This window comes from Salpingoeca rosetta (assembly GCF_000188695.1).
Source record: "Salpingoeca rosetta unplaced genomic scaffold supercont1.26, whole genome shotgun sequence".
Lineage (NCBI taxonomy): Eukaryota > Choanoflagellata > Craspedida > Salpingoecidae > Salpingoeca > Salpingoeca rosetta.
The window spans coordinates 121,383-139,270 of NW_004754908.1; the positions used below are offsets into that span (position 1 = coordinate 121,383).

At 55.2% G+C, this 17,888-nt stretch overlaps 2 protein-coding genes across 2 annotated transcripts in view; one reads left to right on the forward strand and one right to left on the reverse strand.

Moving 5' to 3' along the window:
• Window positions 1-86: 86 nt before the first annotated feature.
• PTSG_09498 (MTHFD1L protein) lies at window positions 87-8,642 on the forward strand. Its single transcript, XM_004989871.1, has 25 exons — window positions 87-219; window positions 510-594; window positions 885-944; window positions 1,117-1,170; window positions 1,289-1,425; window positions 1,773-1,873; window positions 2,137-2,267; window positions 2,420-2,479; window positions 2,612-2,731; window positions 2,963-3,105; window positions 3,272-3,362; window positions 3,566-3,680; window positions 3,926-4,071; window positions 4,398-4,523; window positions 4,658-4,720; window positions 4,986-5,088; window positions 5,338-5,420; window positions 5,744-5,852; window positions 6,063-6,166; window positions 6,398-6,463; window positions 6,653-6,871; window positions 7,089-7,189; window positions 7,407-7,654; window positions 7,869-8,059; window positions 8,251-8,642. Exons 1-25 carry the CDS (start codon window positions 182-184, stop codon window positions 8,338-8,340), a joined length of 2,784 nt encoding a protein of 927 aa, XP_004989928.1. The 5' UTR covers window positions 87-181; the 3' UTR covers window positions 8,341-8,642.
• The window catches only part of PTSG_09499 (ITCH protein), a 10,085-nt gene continuing 654 nt past the window's right edge, over window positions 8,458-17,888 (reverse strand). Inside the window, exons 3-26 of the mRNA XM_004989872.1 lie at window positions 17,168-17,269; window positions 16,694-16,895; window positions 16,323-16,477; window positions 16,088-16,140; window positions 15,587-15,913; window positions 15,214-15,343; window positions 14,912-14,988; window positions 14,614-14,681; window positions 14,409-14,446; window positions 14,087-14,258; window positions 13,805-13,949; window positions 13,551-13,619; window positions 13,058-13,203; window positions 12,718-12,847; window positions 12,356-12,499; window positions 11,958-12,135; window positions 11,571-11,719; window positions 11,186-11,302; window positions 10,931-11,042; window positions 10,159-10,676; window positions 9,744-9,886; window positions 9,406-9,534; window positions 8,965-9,100; window positions 8,458-8,856 (exon numbers count right to left, since the gene is read on the reverse strand). Of these exons, the coding sequence (XP_004989929.1) occupies window positions 8,731-8,856; window positions 8,965-9,100; window positions 9,406-9,534; window positions 9,744-9,886; window positions 10,159-10,676; window positions 10,931-11,042; window positions 11,186-11,302; window positions 11,571-11,719; window positions 11,958-12,135; window positions 12,356-12,499; window positions 12,718-12,847; window positions 13,058-13,203; window positions 13,551-13,619; window positions 13,805-13,949; window positions 14,087-14,258; window positions 14,409-14,446; window positions 14,614-14,681; window positions 14,912-14,988; window positions 15,214-15,343; window positions 15,587-15,913; window positions 16,088-16,140; window positions 16,323-16,477; window positions 16,694-16,895; window positions 17,168-17,269 (3,566 nt within the window). The 3' untranslated portion in view covers window positions 8,458-8,730. The remainder of the gene's footprint in view (window positions 8,857-8,964; window positions 9,101-9,405; window positions 9,535-9,743; window positions 9,887-10,158; window positions 10,677-10,930; window positions 11,043-11,185; window positions 11,303-11,570; window positions 11,720-11,957; window positions 12,136-12,355; window positions 12,500-12,717; window positions 12,848-13,057; window positions 13,204-13,550; window positions 13,620-13,804; window positions 13,950-14,086; window positions 14,259-14,408; window positions 14,447-14,613; window positions 14,682-14,911; window positions 14,989-15,213; window positions 15,344-15,586; window positions 15,914-16,087; window positions 16,141-16,322; window positions 16,478-16,693; window positions 16,896-17,167; window positions 17,270-17,888) is intronic.

Consider the following 17,888-nt stretch of genomic DNA (forward strand, 5'->3'; position numbering starts at 1 on the left):
GTTGGCGGAGGAAGATTTGCCATGGCAATGTCAAGTTTGCCTTTAAAGTGAAATTGCGCAATGGGCGACACAAAGTCAAAATCGCCTTTTACACCAAGCGAAGAACAAGGAAGAGCAACACACGCCAAGAAGTTGTTGCGTGAGGACCACAACTATCATCACCACACCACCACCACCCGATATGCCTGCAGAGATTATCGACGGCAAGGCCATCGCAAAGTGAGCACAGGATATGCGCATGTGGTCGTGTGTGTGGTTGTATGTGTTTGTGTGTGTGTGTGTTGGGGTTTTGTTGTGCACATTTGTGTGTGTGTGTGTTTGTGTTGAGGTGGGGAGTAGCTGTTACCGCAGTCAAGTACATGAATGGACGGAATGTGTGAGGTGTTGTGCTTGCAGCGGCCCGCCCACTCCACTGACATACATCGTCTGCACATGTGCACTTGGCCTTCCCTCGCCGTCCTTTGATGTTAACGTGTGACACTCCTCTGTGCCTTTTTTTTTGCCGCAAGGGAGCTGAGGGAGAGCCTCAAGCAGCAAGTGCAAGAGCTTCAGAAAGAGTTCCCCGGCTTCCAGCCACAGCTGGCCATCGTCCAGGTGCGCACGCTCTGGATGCTACGCAGCGCACTTAAACACACGCACGCACACACACACACACACACACACACATACACACACACACACACACACACACACACACACACACACACACACGTGCGCACGCACATACGCGCCCACGTGCGCACGCACATACGCACACACACGCACGCACGCACATACGCACACACACGCACGCACGCACACCAACTCGCGCACACGCCACCTTTTACACACACACACATTCACATCATACACATGCCTTGGGCTTTTGGGTGTGCTTGATACAGGTTGGCGGACGTGCTGACTCTGACGTCTACATTCGCATGAAAGTCAAGGCCGGAACAGAGGTGTGTTGTCGCTTGCCCATGCTGCACATCCCCTTTGGCGCTGTTGGGCCCATGCATTGGCACCGTGTACCAGCCGTGCTTCGTGATTGCAGCACAGCCACTACATTGAGCTCACCAATGCCACACTTGTTTTTGAACGTCTTCTTGAACCGTCTATGTCATACATGCGTAGGCTGGCCTTCGCATTACCCACAAGCAACTCCCACGCAGCACCACCGAGTCTCAGGTCAGCGGGCGCCCTTCCCTTCCTTGTGTACACGTGCGTGTGTGCCACCTTCGCCATCCCTGATGTCTCACACCCTACGCCTCTGTGCATGTGTATGCATGTGTGTGCATGTGTGCAGCTGTTGGAGGTGATTCGCTCCTTCAACGCGCAGAGCGACGTCCACGGCATCATTGTGCAGCTTCCGCTGGACACGGACCAGGAGATTGACGAGGTCACCATCACCAACGCAGTCGACCCAGAGAAGGACGTCGACGGGTCAGTAAACGATTGTGTTATGTCGTGTGTATGCGAATGCACGTGTGTGTATGTGTGTATGTGAGTGAGAGTAGGTGAGTGAGTGAATGTGAGAGTATGTGTGTATGTGTGTATGTGAGTGAGTGAATGTGAGAGTATGTGAGAGTGAGCGAGTGAGTGAGGCAGCGAACGCACCAGCCCATGAGCGAGTGAGTGTGTACACAGTTAGTCAACCATTCCACAGCGACCATGCACATGCTGCTTGCACGAGTGCACACACTTCCCACCCCTCATACCCCCTTGCTTGCTGCTGACACGCTGCATCACCACGCGTTATGTGCTGCTGTCTTTCTCAACCTCGTGCACAGGTTCACCCGCTTCAACACCGGCGCTCTTGCCAAGAAGGGCGAGCTCCCACGCCTCTACGCCTGCACCCCCAAGGGTTGCATGCACCTCATCGAGTCCACAGGTCAGCATGTCACACCACGTGCGCGTTGTGCACGCCACTGGGCCGTGTTGTCGATGTCACTCTTCCTTCGTTGTAAGCACCTGCATTACACTCGTTCGTGTGTGTGTGTGTCTGCGTGTGCGTGCATATGTGTGTGTGTGTTTGTTTGTGTTGGCTTGTGCGCTGCCACAGTTGAAAGAAGCAGCAGGACGCAGGACCTTATCCCTGCATTCAACTGGGGCGGGGGCAACTTGTCTGCACGCTGGTTGTGTTGTACGCTGTAGGCATTGAAATCTCTGGAAAGAAGGCTGTGGTGATTGGACGCAGCGATATTGTTGGCCGCCCCATTTCCCAACTGCTTCTGCGCAAGTCTGCCACCGTCGTCATCTGCCATAGCAGATCCCAAAACATCGAGGTGTGCGTGTGCGCGTGTGTGCGTGTGTGCGTGTGTGCGTGTGTGCGTGTGTGCTTGCGCGCGCGCGCGTGTGTGTGTGAAGACGATGTTACTCACGTCACCGTGCATGACTGCTTCTCCCCGGGTGTTCTCTGTTCAACATTTGATGACAGGACGAAGTTCGCTCCGCTGATATTGTCGTTGCCGCCGTTGGAAAGCCAGGCCTCGTTCAGGTGTGTGTGTGTGTGTGTGTGTGTGTGTGTGTGTGTGTGTGTGTGTGTGTGTGTGTCGGAGGCTGGGCCTGCTCGGTTTCCCCGTTTAACAGCACCAGACACGAATGACCACACGCCCACCGCACAATGCAGGGTGCATGGATCAAGCCCGGTGCGGTTGTGATCGACTGCGGCATCAACCCAATTCCCGACAGCACAAAGAAATCCGGCCGTCGTCTCGTCGGTGACGTCGAATTCGACGCTGCAAAGGAGGTTGGTCTGGTCTGGTCGGAGCCTGTCTGGTAGGGTGGTGTGGCGTAGCGGTAGCGTGGCGTGCAACGTGCTATTGGAACATGCTTTTTGACGCGTAGGATATGCGGTGTGATATGTGCATTGCGTGTGGAACGTGAGTTGCCTCAGCAACTTACTCTACCGCACAGCCAACGTCTGCTCTTTCTTAGGCCCCACTGCTCACTGTGTGTGTGTGTGTGTGTCTGTATTTAGGTTGCTGGCTTCATCACGCCCGTGCCCGGTGGTGTTGGCCCGATGACTGTTGCAAAGCTGCTTGAGAACACCGTCATTGCCGCGCGCTATGCGGTGACGCCGCGCCCGTGGTCCCTGCGTCTCCTCACCCCAACCATCCAGCGGTGTGTACGTGTGTGTGAGCGTGCTTGTGTGTGTGTGTGTGTGTGAGCGTGCTTGTATGTGTGTGTGTGTGTGTGCATGTGCGTACACGCGTATGTGCGTTCATTTGCATGCCCACGCATCCGCTTGTCCACACATTCTCACATCCTCGCATCCTCCGTGGTGCAGCCCTGTGCCGAGCGACATTGAGATTGCGCGCCGCCAGCCGCCAAAGCTCATCTCCCTCCTCGCCTCTGAGATCGGCATCCTCCCCACCGAGGTCCGCCCTTGTTGTTTGTGCTTGGTGTGCGTGTGCTTTTGGTGTGTGTGCTTTTGGTGTGTGTGTGTGTGCTTTTGGTGTGTGCTTGGTGTGTGTTGTCTGCCACTTGATTTGCCGTTGACGCGTACAATAATCCTCACGCATCCGTTCCCTGTTGACACGCGTGCATATGTGCATGTGTGCATGCATGTGTACGACGACAGCTTGACCTGTACGGGCAGTTCAAGGCGAAGGTGCGCATGTCGGTGCTGGACCGCCTGCGCCACCGCCAGGACGGCCGCTACATCGTCGTCACGGGCATCACCCCAACCCCGCTCGGTACGACGTGGCTAGTGGTGGCGGTACTCATGCTGCTGATGCTGCATATTTTACATGGGCACGGTTGTGTACTCGTGGACAGCAGTACATGCCTTTTCCTCCGCCATGCGCCTTGTCGTCCGTCTCACATCCGTCATCCCCCTCCCACACACATTTGCACACACACACACACACACACACACACACACACACACACACACACACACACACACACACACGACGCGTACGCACACCACGAATCGTAGGGGAGGGCAAGTCTACCACGACGGTGGGCGTTGCGCAGGCGCTGGCTGCCCATCTCGGCCGCAACACATTCGCGTGTCTGCGCCAGCCATCGCAGGGCCCCACGTTTGGCATCAAGGGTGGTGCTGCTGGCGGCGGCTACAGCCAGGTGCCTCCACATGCGTCTCTCGCCCACTCGTTGCTTTTCTCCTTCTTTGGTGTCATATCCGGCCCCGCGCGCGCGCGCGCGTGTGTGTGTGTGTGTGTGTGTGTGTGTGTGTGTGTGTGTGTGTGTGTGTGTGTGTGTGTGTGTGTGTGTGTGTGTGTGTGTGTGTGTGTGTGTACGTCACTACAGCATCTCACCTCGCTTTACTTGGGCTCACCGCTGTTGCTTTGCGTTGATTACGCTGCGTCCATGTGCATTGCATGTGTGTGCGTGTATTTGTGTATGTGTGCGTGTATGTGTGTATGTGTGCGTCTCTGTTTTGCAACCAGGTGATTCCCATGGAGGAGTTCAACCTGCACCTGACCGGTGACATCCATGCCATCACTGCCGCCAACAATCTCCTCGCCGCAGCCATCGACGCCCGCATGTTCCACGAGTCCACCCAGTCCGACGAGGTGCGCGTGTGTGTATGTGTGCATGTGCGTGCGCATATGTTTATGGGTGCTGCACTCCTTTGATGGCATATGCCCCGCCATTCTGAGGCGTACTCACGCTTCCACCTCCACCTCCCTCCATCTGCGCCCCCCAGGCCCTGTACCGCCGACTTGTCAAGGACAACAAGTTCAGCGACATCCAGCTCAAGCGCCTCCAGGTGTGTTCATGATGGCGTGGCGGCGTGGCCTCGTTGATTGTGAGGGTGATTGGGTGTGGTTGCATATGTATGTGTGTGAGTAAGTGTGTGAGCGTGTGAGCGTGTGAGTGTGTGAGTGTGTGAGTGAGAGAGTGTGTGTGTGCGTGTGTAAGTGCGTGTGTGTGTGTGTGCGCGTGTACTGTCTGTGCGCGTGTTAAGTTGCGAGCATGCATTTCCGACCACCACTGACACCGTCTCGCCACGACCATTCATCCATGTGCCGCAGAAACTCGGCATCAGCGCAACTGACCCTGAGGCGCTGACGCCCGAGGAGCGCACCCGCTTTGTCCGCCTCAACATCGACCCAGACACCATCACCTGGCAGCGCGGTGCGTGTCCTTCTCCCCTGCACTGAGCCATGTTCCCCACAATATGTGTGTGTGTGTGTTTGTGCTTGTTTGTGTTCGTTTGTGCTTGTTTGTGTCCGTTTGTGTGTGTTTGTTTGTGCATGTACATGCATCTTCAAGCGTGGTCCTTTCTCGGTGTGCTCTGCCCAACCTCATTTTGTCGGTCTCTCTTCCCTGCCGTTTACATGTTTGCATCCCCGTTCGTGTGCTCACCTTTGCTGCTGCGTGCAGTGATGGACACCAACGACCGTTTCCTGCGCAAAATCACCATCGGCCAATCGCCAACGGAGAAGGGCCGCACACGCGAGACCCAGGTGCTGCACACCTCCCCTCTGTTCTATTCTCGCTTTCTGTGTGTGTGTGTATGTGTGTGTGTGTGTGTATGTGTGTGTGTGTGTGTGTGTGTGTGTGTGTGTGTGTGTGTGTGTGTGTGTGTGTGTGTGTGTGTGTGTGTGTGTGTGGTCGTGCACATGGTCGTGCACATGTGTGGTGCCAGAATCCTGGCTTCAATTTTTCACTCTGCTTTCAGTCATGTGCGTGCCTGTGTGTGTGTGTGTACCTGCATGCAGCATGCCAGAACACAGCTTGCTCGTGCTATTGCTCACCTCCCCCCTGTTTATCCCACTGTGTGGTGCAGTTTGACATTGCCGTGGCCTCTGAGCTGATGGCCATCCTCGCACTCTCCACCAGTCTTGCTGACATGCGCGCACGCATGGACAAGATTGTCGTCGCCGCAGACACGGAAGGTGCGTGCGTGCGTGTATGTGTTTGTGCGTATATGTGCGCGTGTGTATTAGTATGCTTATGTGTATGTGTGTGTATGTGCTCGGTGCGTTTCTTTATTGTCTGGTTTCTGCACATACTTGTCTTGTCTCTTGTTGCTCACACCACCCACCAACACATCGCTGCTTCCCCCGCCGCCACCACCACCACCACCTGTTGCACGATGGCGCCAGGCAACCCCGTGTCTGCTGCTGATCTCGGTGTCTCTGGCGCGCTCGCCGTTCTCATGAAGGACACCATCATGCCCACGCTCATGCAGACCCTCGAGGGCACTCCCGTATGTGCCGTTGTGTGTGCGTGCGTGTGTGCGTGCGTGTGTACTTTGTGTGTGTACTTAGTGCGCGCACACGTGTGTGTGTGTGTGTACTGAGGGTGCGTATGTGTACATGGTGCCGTGTACATGGTGCATGTGGTGTGCGCCCGCTTTTGTTTTGGGTGATTGCGTTGCTTGCATCCCAGATGTTGGTTCTCACAAACGTTGTTTGATGGCACGTTGGGTTTGGTTCAGGTGTTTGTGCACGCTGGCCCGTTTGCCAACATTGCTCACGGCAACTCTTCAATCATCGCTGACAAGGTGTGTACAGCGTGGAGCGAAGAAGCCAAGACAACCTTCACATGCACCTGTCTCATGGCTGCTGTTTCACCTGCTGTGCACTCGCCTTTGAACAGCTCACACACCCTTTCACCTCGTGACACATACTCACTCACACTCTCTCACAAACACACGCGTCCCCCCCCCCCTCTGTCACTCACCACACTTCAGATTGCGCTGAAGCTTGTTGGTCCCGAGGGCGTCGTGGTGACGGAGGCCGGCTTTGGCGCCGACATTGGCATGGAGAAGTTCTTCAACATCAAGTGCCGCGAGAGCGGCCTCGTGCCCAATGCCGTGTGTCTCGTCTGCACTGTGCGTGCGCTCAAGATGCACGGTGGCGGGCCAAAGGTTGTCCCAGGCACCCCGCTCGCACAGGAGTACAAGGAGGAGGTGCGTGGCAACACACGCACGTGTATGCAGTGCAGTCTGTGCAACTCGTGCGGTTTGTGCGGTTCATGCGTCTGTTTGCGCGCGTGCGCGTGCACGTTCTTGTATCTGAAGGGTCCTTCTCTCTGTTCCTTTCACCTCCCCCCCCACTTCTTTTCAACCCCCACATCGTGCCACCCTTTGTCATCCCTCTCATTTCATTCCATGTGCTGCACTGCAGAACCTGGAGCTGCTGTCCAAGGGCATCTGCAATGTGGAGCAGCACATCGCCAATGCCAAGAAGTTTGGCGTGCCCGTTGTCGTCGCCATCAATGCCTTCGCGTGAGTGCCACGTGATTGTTGAAGGATGTATTGCGTGCTAGACACTCTACTTCGTGTGAGGATGCACCCTTGCGCGCTTGCTTTCCATCATGCACTGCATCGTCATCTCGCTTGTGTCAATCACCCGCCACATGTCATCATTCTTGCCTTCCCTTGTCCATCCCCACGCCTCCACACATCCCCCAACCCCCTTGACGTTGCTGGGGCACGACGACAGGACGGATACGGAGGCAGAGCTCAACCTCCTGCGCGAGCGCTGCGTTGCTGCTGGTGCTCTGGATGCCGTGGTGAGCAGCCACTGGGCAGACGGCGGCAAGGGCTCTGTCGACCTTGCGCGTGCGCTCATCAAGGCCACGGATGAGCCCTCAAACTTCAAGTTCCTGTACGACACGGAGCTGTCGATTGAGGAGAAGATTGAGACCATCTGCCGCGAAATGTATCGCGCAGACGGCATTGAGATTCTTCGTGAGTTGCGTGTGTGTGTGCATGGGTGTGTGTACGTGGGTGTGTTTGAACACGGTTTTGCGTGCGTGCGTGTAGTTATGGTTGTGCTGATGCACGAACGCAACTCTTGCTGTATGCATCACTGCTCACACACACATACACACATGCACATACACACACACATGCACATGCATGCACATACACACATGCATGCACATACACACACACACGCCAGCTGAAGCCGCGGAGAAGATTGCGCGCTACAAGGCGCAGGGCTACGGCAACCTGCCCATCTGCATGGCCAAGACGCACCTCTCCTTCTCGCACGATGCCACGCTCAAGGGCGCTCCTTCGGGCTTCACCGTCCCCATCCGTGACATCCGTGCAAGCGTTGGCGCAGGCTTCCTGTACCCGCTCTGCGGAACGGTGAGCACAGTGTGCAATGCATGGTGCTGTTGTGTGCTGTACTGTTGTACTGTTGTGCTGTCGTATGTTGTTGATGTGTGTTGCGTGAGCGTGTCCCACTCCCCTCCCACATGCAGCAGCGGCTCATATTTGACCATCAACACGACTCTCCCAACACACATGCGTTTGTGTATGTGTGCGTGTGTGTTCAGATGTCGACAATGCCTGGACTCCCGACGCGCCCGTGCTTCTATGATGTTGACATTGACCCAGAGACAGGCGTCATCTCAGGCCTCTTCTAACCGCAACGCCGGCCCCGCTCATGTGTCAATGCACCCGTTCTTCCACGCGCGCGCATTTGCAATGGCGTCATGTGTATGCGAATGAACGCATGGATGCATGGGATGAATGCGTGCTGGCTGAGGAATGGTGTTAGTTTTCCCATGCAAGTGCCGTCCGTGTTTACGTTTTGTGTTTTTGTGTGTTTGGGGCCGTGCATGCTGACCAGGCTTCAAGCGAGCAAGCTCAATAGTCGTTGGTGTCGTTCCTTAGGATGCCATGGCATGCAGTGTGGTTTACAATTAACACCAGACGGAATACCATGCTCGTAGTTATGTGCAAAAGAAGAAACAACAACACCACCACCACCATCACCACACACACACACACACACACACACTGAGTTGGAAAGGTCAGACAAGGGAAAAGCCCTCTGTTTCCTGGATCGCCTGCAGCAGTTTCTCTTTGAGACGCTCTTTCGAGGTGTACACGGGGAGGTCGAGTACGTTGTAGCAGGTGTGCGCAGCCGGCAGCCTCGTCTGTCCGCATGCACCCATCACAACTCATATGAGAAAAGCAAAGTATGCAAGAGCGGGCGGACGGACAGATAGACAGACAGACAGACACAGCGCAGCCCGTTTTCCCACCTCGTCGGTGCCGGCCTTTTGGATGATGATCTGAATGGCAGAGGCGCCGCGAACAGGAACCCGAGTGCTGCCCGTCAAGAAGGCGAGAAATCGCTTCTTCATCTGTCCAGGCAGTTCGTGTACGACCTCCCAGAACCTGTTGCCAATCACAAACGTGTGTATGAGTGGGCTCCGATGTGCAAGCGGCACACTGGACAGTTCTGCGGATGTGAACATGGTCGGGGGTTCACGACATGCACACAATCAGACCAGCAAGCAACACATGAAACACAAACAAACAAACCACACACGCACGTGACATTTACAATCAACCAAACCACACACGCACATACAAACAAACAAACAAACAAACAAACAAACAAACAAACAAACAAACAAACAAACAAACAAACAAACAAACAAACAAACAAGCAAGCAAGCAAGCAAGCAAACAATACACACCACTTGATGACATCGTCGTCTGGGCTGAAGTTGACGTATTTCGCCACCTTCTCCACATCTTGCAAGTTCCACTCGGGATTTCCGCACAGAATCACTTCAAGTTCCTCCGGTCGCAGCATGCGCAGCGCTCTGTACATTCATAATATGTCGCCAGTTTGAAAGTTGATTCATCGCCAATGATGTCAGTTGGCGTGAGTACTTGACGTAAGGGTCAATGTCGAGCCGACATGATGTGAAACAAAAGTGGCAGAGGAGGCGATTGTGTTGGGCGACAGTGAAACGTGTGCGCACAGCAAGTAAGCGGTAGCACAGACAATGTCAGCGGGAGAGGCGCTGACCTTGTACCCTGGCAGACAGTCAGGAAGCCTTGCTTGAAGGCATCAAAGGACGGGGCACAGCGCTCGTAAAGATAGTAGTTGACATACAGGCGCACATACTCCTCCTTGTTGAAAAAGGTGACCGGAATGTCCTCCCCGCCCTCCTGTACAAACATTAGGCCACAAACACGAGCACACGTGGTGAGATCGTATTCAGGCGGCGGAATAGACAGGCAGACAGATGGACAGACAGGCACAGACACAGACACAGACAGACACACAGACACAGACACAGACACACAGACACAGACACAGACACAGACACACAGTCACACACACCATCCCCCCCCACACACACGATATCTTTGAACAGGATCCGTGGACCTTTCGTCTCCTCAGGCCAATCATACCCTCGTTCACGCATCACAGCACAGACCTTCAGGGGGTGGGTGACAAGCTTTGTTCGCATCTTTCGCGGCTTGCTCGCTGAGGGGGTCGGCGTGGGCGTTGTTGAGGATGGCGTTTGACTCGTTGACGACGATGACGTTTCTTGAGTGCCGTTTGGTTTCTGCTCGTCGGAGCTCTCCTTGTCCGGTGGCGGCGTCTCAGCGGTGTTCATCTCGCCAGCACCCTCATCACCGGCGCGTTCACCATCCATCTTCGCGCTGCCATCGTCTTGCTGTTCCGTTGCCTCCCCTTCACTCGTATCCATGGCCTTCTCTGAGCCCGCATCAGCAGAGCCACCACCGTTGTTTCCGCCTTTGGAACGCGTTTCAGTTTCTTCCTCCTCTCGTCTCTGTTCCTCCTCTTCCTCCACCTCCTCCTCAACGGTGATCTCAAACGTGAGCCCAAACACATCTCGCTCGTCCTGTCGGTCGTACTCGAGCAGCTGTCGCAATCCACGCGCAACTTCCGGCGCAGCCGTCTCCAGATCGTCCAATGTCAACGCATCCCCTGCAGCAAACACCATTGTTCATGCGCGTGCAGATACGCGGTAGTATAACGGGCGCGAAGTTGAGATGTTGCTGGCTGTCACCACAGCATCATCGACAGAGCGCTTCAGCGCACACACATACACATACACATACACGCACACACGCACACACACACACGTACACACACACACACACACGCACACACACACACAACTATATATGCACACACACGTACATGCACACACACACGTACATGCGCCCACACTGACTGACCTTTGCTGAGATCAACGAGGAGCATCTTGTAAAACACCTTGGGGAAGAGTGGGTCCACCAGCACAGAGTTGTGGAGCGCCAGCCCAAACAGCAACCCCATGGCATGGTACGCCTTGGATGGTGATGTCGACAGTGCCATCAAAATACGCCAAGTAAGGTGAGCTGAGATGCACACGTAACGACACAACGGATGAACCATGCTCTGCATGGTTCACAAACAAACAAACACACACACACACACACACACACACACACCTTGAGGCGTTCTGCTGTGGGTGTGGAGAACCAGAACCAGCGCACACCGTCTCGCGCGAGGGGGCGGAATGCCCGCGAGATGATCTTGGGCAGAATGAGCTGGAAGTATTCCTTCACCTGCACAATCATGGAATGGAAAGGAAAGGAAACAAATCGACAGGTGCGTGCATGTGGAGGGTGCGTTGCATGTTATGGAGCGTGTTGGAGACACCTACAAGTCTGTTGTCGTACACATGCACACGGAGGTAGATACACAGACAGGTAGACGTGCACACACCTGAAGTAAAACCCTGTGTGGCACACACACACACACACACACACACACACACACACACACACACACGCACACACACACGGAGACAGAGGCACATCGACTTGCACGTACCAGGCCGCCTTCATCGACGCCTTCTTCGCCCTCAAAGTGCACACGAAGTGGAAGAGTCCATGCCCGCATCGGGATTTCGTTCAGCTGCTTCATCGTGTCCTCGTACACATGTGTGCGGCGGATGGTCAGTTTCAAGAACGTGAGTTGCCCTGGAAACGTACATGAATGGGCGTGTGAGGGCGATAGAGGTGTAGATATGGCGTGAAGGAGGCAGGTGCGTGGGCGCTAGCGTTAATGTGTGCACAAAACAACTCACGCGCAGATACGCAGAGACAGAAGAAGACAAACGCAGCCACAGAGGCAGATAGGCAGACAACCGCAACAACCAATCGATGCATGCACAAGCAGACCACACACACACACACACACACACACACACACACGTACCGGACATGAGGGCGTGCACAGCGAGCTGGTTTGCCATCATGGCAATGTTGCCGTCGTGAAGAAGGTCTGCTTTGACCGCGGGCGTGAGGAGGAAGGGAAACATGCAGTAGGAGAACACATTCGAAGGCGCACGCATCCACTGAATCAACGCAGCCATCTTCTCCTTGGTCGACCCAATCTAGCAGCATCATTGCAGCATGTTTGCAAATGTGGATGTGTACGCGAATGTGTATGTGTGTGTATGTGTGTGTTATTTGTGTGTATGTGTGTATAAGTGTGTATATGTGTGTGAGCGCAAGAACCAGCAAACTGATGGTTGTGCGAAGAAGTGGCTGAAACAAAATGCCCGCAGCCCGCTTGTGCAGCATATGCTGCGCGTGTCACAAAGCCCTACGGACCGTCTCGTTGTAGAAAGTGTCGTAGCGAATGATGGACAGGCGCTCGTTGCCTGCATGCATCCACGACAGCGTCATCGCCGTGAACAGACGCGACTCCACGGACGACGGTGTTGTCTCCAGCAGCGTGAGGTAGTTTTGCAGCACCTGCACATGCGTTTGTGACCAATACGTCAGCCAAGGCGAGAGCAGTGTGCGGGTATCGCCCAAGACTTTCTGTACAAGCGACGTTGTCACACGGGCGCGCGCGCAAACACACACGCACACTCATACACACAGACATACTCGCACACACACAGAAACACACGCACACTTGCACACACACGCACACACACTCGCACACACACACACACAGACGTGCACACCTTGACTGCTCTGAAGAAGAAGGAATCTGCAACATCTTTGTACATCTCCATGATAGCGGGCTTGATGTCGTCTGGCAGCGGCGCCAGGAACTGCACAAGAGCACCAAGGATCGTCGAGCACTGGCTGGCCCTGTTCACACAGCGACGTACCGACAGGCAGAGAGATGTTGCATGTGAGGTATGTGCGTGGGGGTACGTATCAGCGTCAGCGCTTGTGTGTACGTGTGCGGCAGCGAGATGCCCCAAGTGGGATCAGCAGAAAACACCACACACAAGGAAAGGTGGCAACGCAAAGGTGCAGAATAACAGAGTGGAGTGCAGCGCGGGTTAGGCAACGCACTGCAAAAGGAAGGGAAACTCGAACAATACGAGCACGAAAGCGAAGTCGGCTGCAACGGTCAGGTTGTTCTGCTTGACCTGCAATACCAGTGACCGAATGCTGCGTTCAACCGCTGTCATGCACTCGTCTGGCGCGCGCATCAACGCCTGCGGTGACAATGGCGGCGGCGGCGGCGATGACAACGCACAAATAGGGTGTGTGCGTGCGTGCGTGTGTTTGTATGCAAGAGGGTGTGTGTGAGTGTTTGTATGCAAGAGAGAGAGTGTGTGTGAGTGTTTGTATGCGCGCGCGCGCGCGCGAGAGAGAGAGAGAGAGAGAGAGAGAGAGAGAGAGAGAGAGAGAGAGAGAGTGTGTGTGTGTGTGTGTGTGTGTGTGTGTGTGTGAGTGTGCAAGGCAGCCTTGTGTCGAAAAACGAAAATCGCAGCATGTACACCCAGATTGCATACAAACGCGCACGAATGCAAACGAAACTGGGGAGACGCTGGCAGGGTACCTCATATGTCAGACGAACAAGTTCCATGTTGATGATGGGACGGGCGGAGCGCGGGTGGCGCGCAGCAATCTGCGCACCGCCAAAATACAAACCGCAAGCAACGATGAGGAGATGACTCAATTGTGCACGTGTGCGGTCAACATACAGCCAACACACACACACACACACACACACACACACACACACACACACACACACACACACAAGAGGATGGCGCCAATAGCGAACAAACAAGCCCAAACACTGTATCAGACCCGCTCGTAATGGACAAAAGCGGCGTTGAGGCAGGCCGGCGAGGAGAAGAACAGCTCAATCTGTGTGATGAGGGCGCTCGTGGACGTGGCCTGGAGCTTCTCAATCCGAAACGGATCCAGATAGCACAGCGCAGGCGCACACGCCCTGACGAGGTGGCGTGACATGAGCAATGGTGAGCAGCTGCACGTGTTGGTAGAGACTCTTTGGAAACAAACAATAAGCATTCACACAAACACACACACACCTGCACACGCACACAGACACAGAAGCAAATAGCGCACCTGTGCGGGGTGTGCTGGTCTGGCTTGACGGGCGGGAAGCTCCGCTTTCTTCGCAGCATGGGCGACGTCTTGGGAAGAAATTGCATGCTGCCTCGTGACATCGGCCGTGCGTCTGCGTTTGGTTCCGCCCTGGCCGCTGTCGAAGTGCCGGCATTGCCGTCGGCAAGACCGTCTGATTTCGATGACGTGTGTGTGCGTGCGTGTATGTATGTGTGTGTGCGTGCGTGTGCACATGTGCGTGTGTGTATGTGTGTGCAACATGTGAGTACCGCAATACAAGAGTGGGGGTCCCAAGCATGACATTGCGGTGAGTCCAGCACACCTTCGATGAGCGGCGGCGTGCCATCAATCGCCGCGTCCCTGGCGACCAACCACACACAACATCGGCAACATAAAACATCATCGGAGAAGATGAGTCGGCAAAACACAACGGAGGCGGCGTTTTGCTCTCCATCCCACACTTCACACGTGCACACCATACACTGGCAAGGACATCACACAGCCTGTGCATGCATGTGTGTACGCACTCTGAGGTGTCCATGGGCGTGTGTTGTTCACCAAAGATCATGATGGTGTGATTTCCACCAGCGATCAGCTGTAAATGCAAAAGCACCAATCATGTGTGCATGTGTGTGTGTGTGCATGCGTGTGTGTGTGTGCATGTGTGTGTGTGTGCGCACTTCTTCATTTGACCAACAAGCAGTGTTGACGTTGTGGTGCGTTGGCGTGAAACATCGACGTGAACAGCGTTTCGCATGTGTGCCCGGCTAGTGAACAAGCCACGCGAACATCGCTCAACACCAGCGCATGCTTGTTTGTCCAGACCTTGATGGGGTGCATGGATGAGATGCGTTTGAGTCGAACTGGGTGGAACAGCTGTGTTCGCTTTGAGGCAGGGTGGTCTGTTGCGATGAAAACACACAACGCATTGTCAGGACGCAGAATTGTGAGAAGGGAACGAAAAAGGCGGGGGTGATGTGTCAACGAAAAAAAAAAGCGTGTGCACAGGTACACCACCAAGTCAGCACGCACTGACACACATCAAACACACAGACATACACACACACACACAGACACACAGACAGCCACACAGACACACACAGACACACACGCGCGCGCACACAGACCTGGGTCGAGGCCGAGCTGGCCCGTGTTGTTGGCGCCAAAGGCAACGGCAACAGTGGCTTGCGCGCCCGTTTCTGTGACGGTGCGAATGAGCGCGACCGTGTGGCGGCGACCCGCAGACACTTCAAGCACCTGCAGCAGCCGGCACAGCGATGGATGGATGGATGGATGGATGGATCATGAGGCGTTAGTTGTATGCACCCATGTTGGTACGTGTACGCTGCATACACACACACATACACACACACACACACGCACACACGCAGGCGGACAGACACGCACGCACACACACACACACACACACACACACACACACACACACGCACACACACACACACATAACTGTGCCCACGTGCATGCATGCACATGACCCACTCTGCCAATCTCGAGGATGTGAGTGATCTCTGTTGGCGCAGCGACGCTGTCTGCCTCACTTCCGAGGCCAAGCTGACCCCACTGGTTGCTCCCCCACGCATACAAATGGCCCGTGCGTGTGCGCGCAAGTGTGTGAAAGTCGCCGGCCGTGACATGGCACACCTGCTTGCCATCGAGAAACCGCACGAGTGTTGGGCGGAAGCGTGCTGTGGTGTCACCCACGCCCAGCTGCCCTTTGCTGTTGCTGCCAAACGCGTACACTTGGTCTGCCCCCGTCACCGCCAGGCTGTACGTGCTGCCCGCAGCCACAGAGACCACCCCTTTGCCCTGCTCGCCGTGGCGAGTGTATTTGGTGTGTGTGTGTGTGTGTGTGTGTGTTTTGGAGGACCGGGAGGGATAAGTGAGTGGAAAAACACGGTCATGTCGAACTCATCGAACCAAGAAGGCAAGCGAACAAGATCACATAGACACGCACGCACGCAACTCAAAAGGAAGGCTCACCCTGAGGTCTGCAATGACTTCAGGCGAGTGCCTGGACACAAACTGCCCGTCGCCTGTGTTGTAGTTGAGGGTGTGCAATCGTGCGAACAAACGTGGCGAGTGTACACGGTGAGGACTTGTATTCTGCCAGTGCAGGCAAACTTGTGCACAAACACGTACACGCATGAGTGCAAACAACACAACGCAACCACTCACACACGCACACGCACACACACACACACACACACACACACACCGAGTTGGCCGTCTGCGCCCTCTCCCCACGAGAAGACACGGCCGTCACGGGTCAGGGCGAGGCAGTGGCGCGTTCCGCAGGCAACGCTGATCACAAACGCATTGCCCAGGCCTTTGACTGGTCGTGGCACGCGGCTGCCTGTCTCCATGGCTTCCCTAGAAGAAGAGGGAGGACAGGAGGGCAAGGGGATGGGTGAACGAGCGAGTGCGTGGCGTGGATACTTGCGCGCAATGGGTGCTGACATATGCAGATTGCTGTACACATTTGCATGCACAAACACAGAGCACAGTTGTCTACACACACACACACACACACACACACACACACACACACACACACACACACACACACACACACACACACACACACACCTGCCAAGTCCGAGCTGGCCGCGCTCGCCACCGCCCCACGTGTACACTTTGCCGGTGGAGTCCACCACCACGGAGAAGTCGAGCCCAACAGCACCAGCAACGGCGGTGATGGTCTCCAGAGGCGTCACGCGCGCCCACTTGTGCTCGTCGCCGCTGCGGCCAAGTTGCCGCCGGTCGTTCTTGCCCGTCGTGTACACCGTGCCTATAAGCGTGAACGTGTGCGAATGAGTGTATGTGTGTGCATGCGTGCATGCGTGTGTGCGTGTGAGTGTGTGGGTGTGTGAGTGTGCGTGAAAGTGTGTGAGCGTGCTTGCGAGAGATAACCGGAGAGGGACAGCGCCTTTGTGGCATATAAAGCTGGGCGCATGCGAAGCGACAGGGTGCAGTTTCGGTGCAGCAGCAGCAGCAGCAGCAGCAGAGCTTGCACAGGTGACAAGTGTCTGGCCAGTTATGTCTCATGCATGTTGTTCGTACCGCTTCGGGTGATGGCCAGGGAATGGTAATACCCTGTGGCCACGAAAGCGAGTTCCTGTTCCAAGGAAGGCACAAGCGTCACCCGCGTTTTTCCCGTTCCATCTGCAGCGCACAACCACATCATGTGCGAGCCATAAGCCGCGAGCGCGTGTGGCTGTGTGTCAATGTGTCTTTTGTGCCTGAACGCGTGTGTGCAGGTTGCGCTCGACAGAGCTGGCCTGTACATGCGCCCAACACAAGTCGTGTCGTGTCGTGTCGTGTTGTGCTCGCTAATACACACCATGTCACACAGACACACCCGCACACACACACACACGCGCGCGCGTATGCATATTGACGCACATTGACACACACCGACAGTCACACACGCACGCACACACACGCACACACACACACACACACCCACACACATACACACAAAAAAAAAAGAGAAGAGGATCCACTCCTGTGGCTCACCTTACAGATTTAGCTCTAACTTGTTCGGGCCTAGTTTGATCGAGACTGTCAGAGCACGCACGCTCCTACACAGAGAAACAGTAATGTGCGCTGTGATTGGTTGGCATTGATATTTCAAACACAGACACACGCTTCTCATCACACACACACACACACAGTGCACTCGCATAGTGGGACGGACACAAGAAGATGACACTCTTTCTCTCTGTCACTCGAACTATATAGCTTGCTCAGCTGGATGCGATAGTGAGGGGACAATCATGCA

Excerpts from the sequence above, each read along its gene's own strand:
- PTSG_09498 (XM_004989871.1), top strand. The coding sequence starts at position 182 with ATGCCTGCAGAGATTATCGACGGCAAGGCCATCGCAAA. Across the intron at positions 220-509 it reads GACGGCAAGGCCATCGCAAA|GGAGCTGAGGGAGAGCCTCA; the intron begins GTGAGCACAGGA and ends TTTTGCCGCAAG. Across the intron at positions 6,872-7,088 it reads CACAGGAGTACAAGGAGGAG|AACCTGGAGCTGCTGTCCAA; the intron begins GTGCGTGGCAAC and ends GCTGCACTGCAG.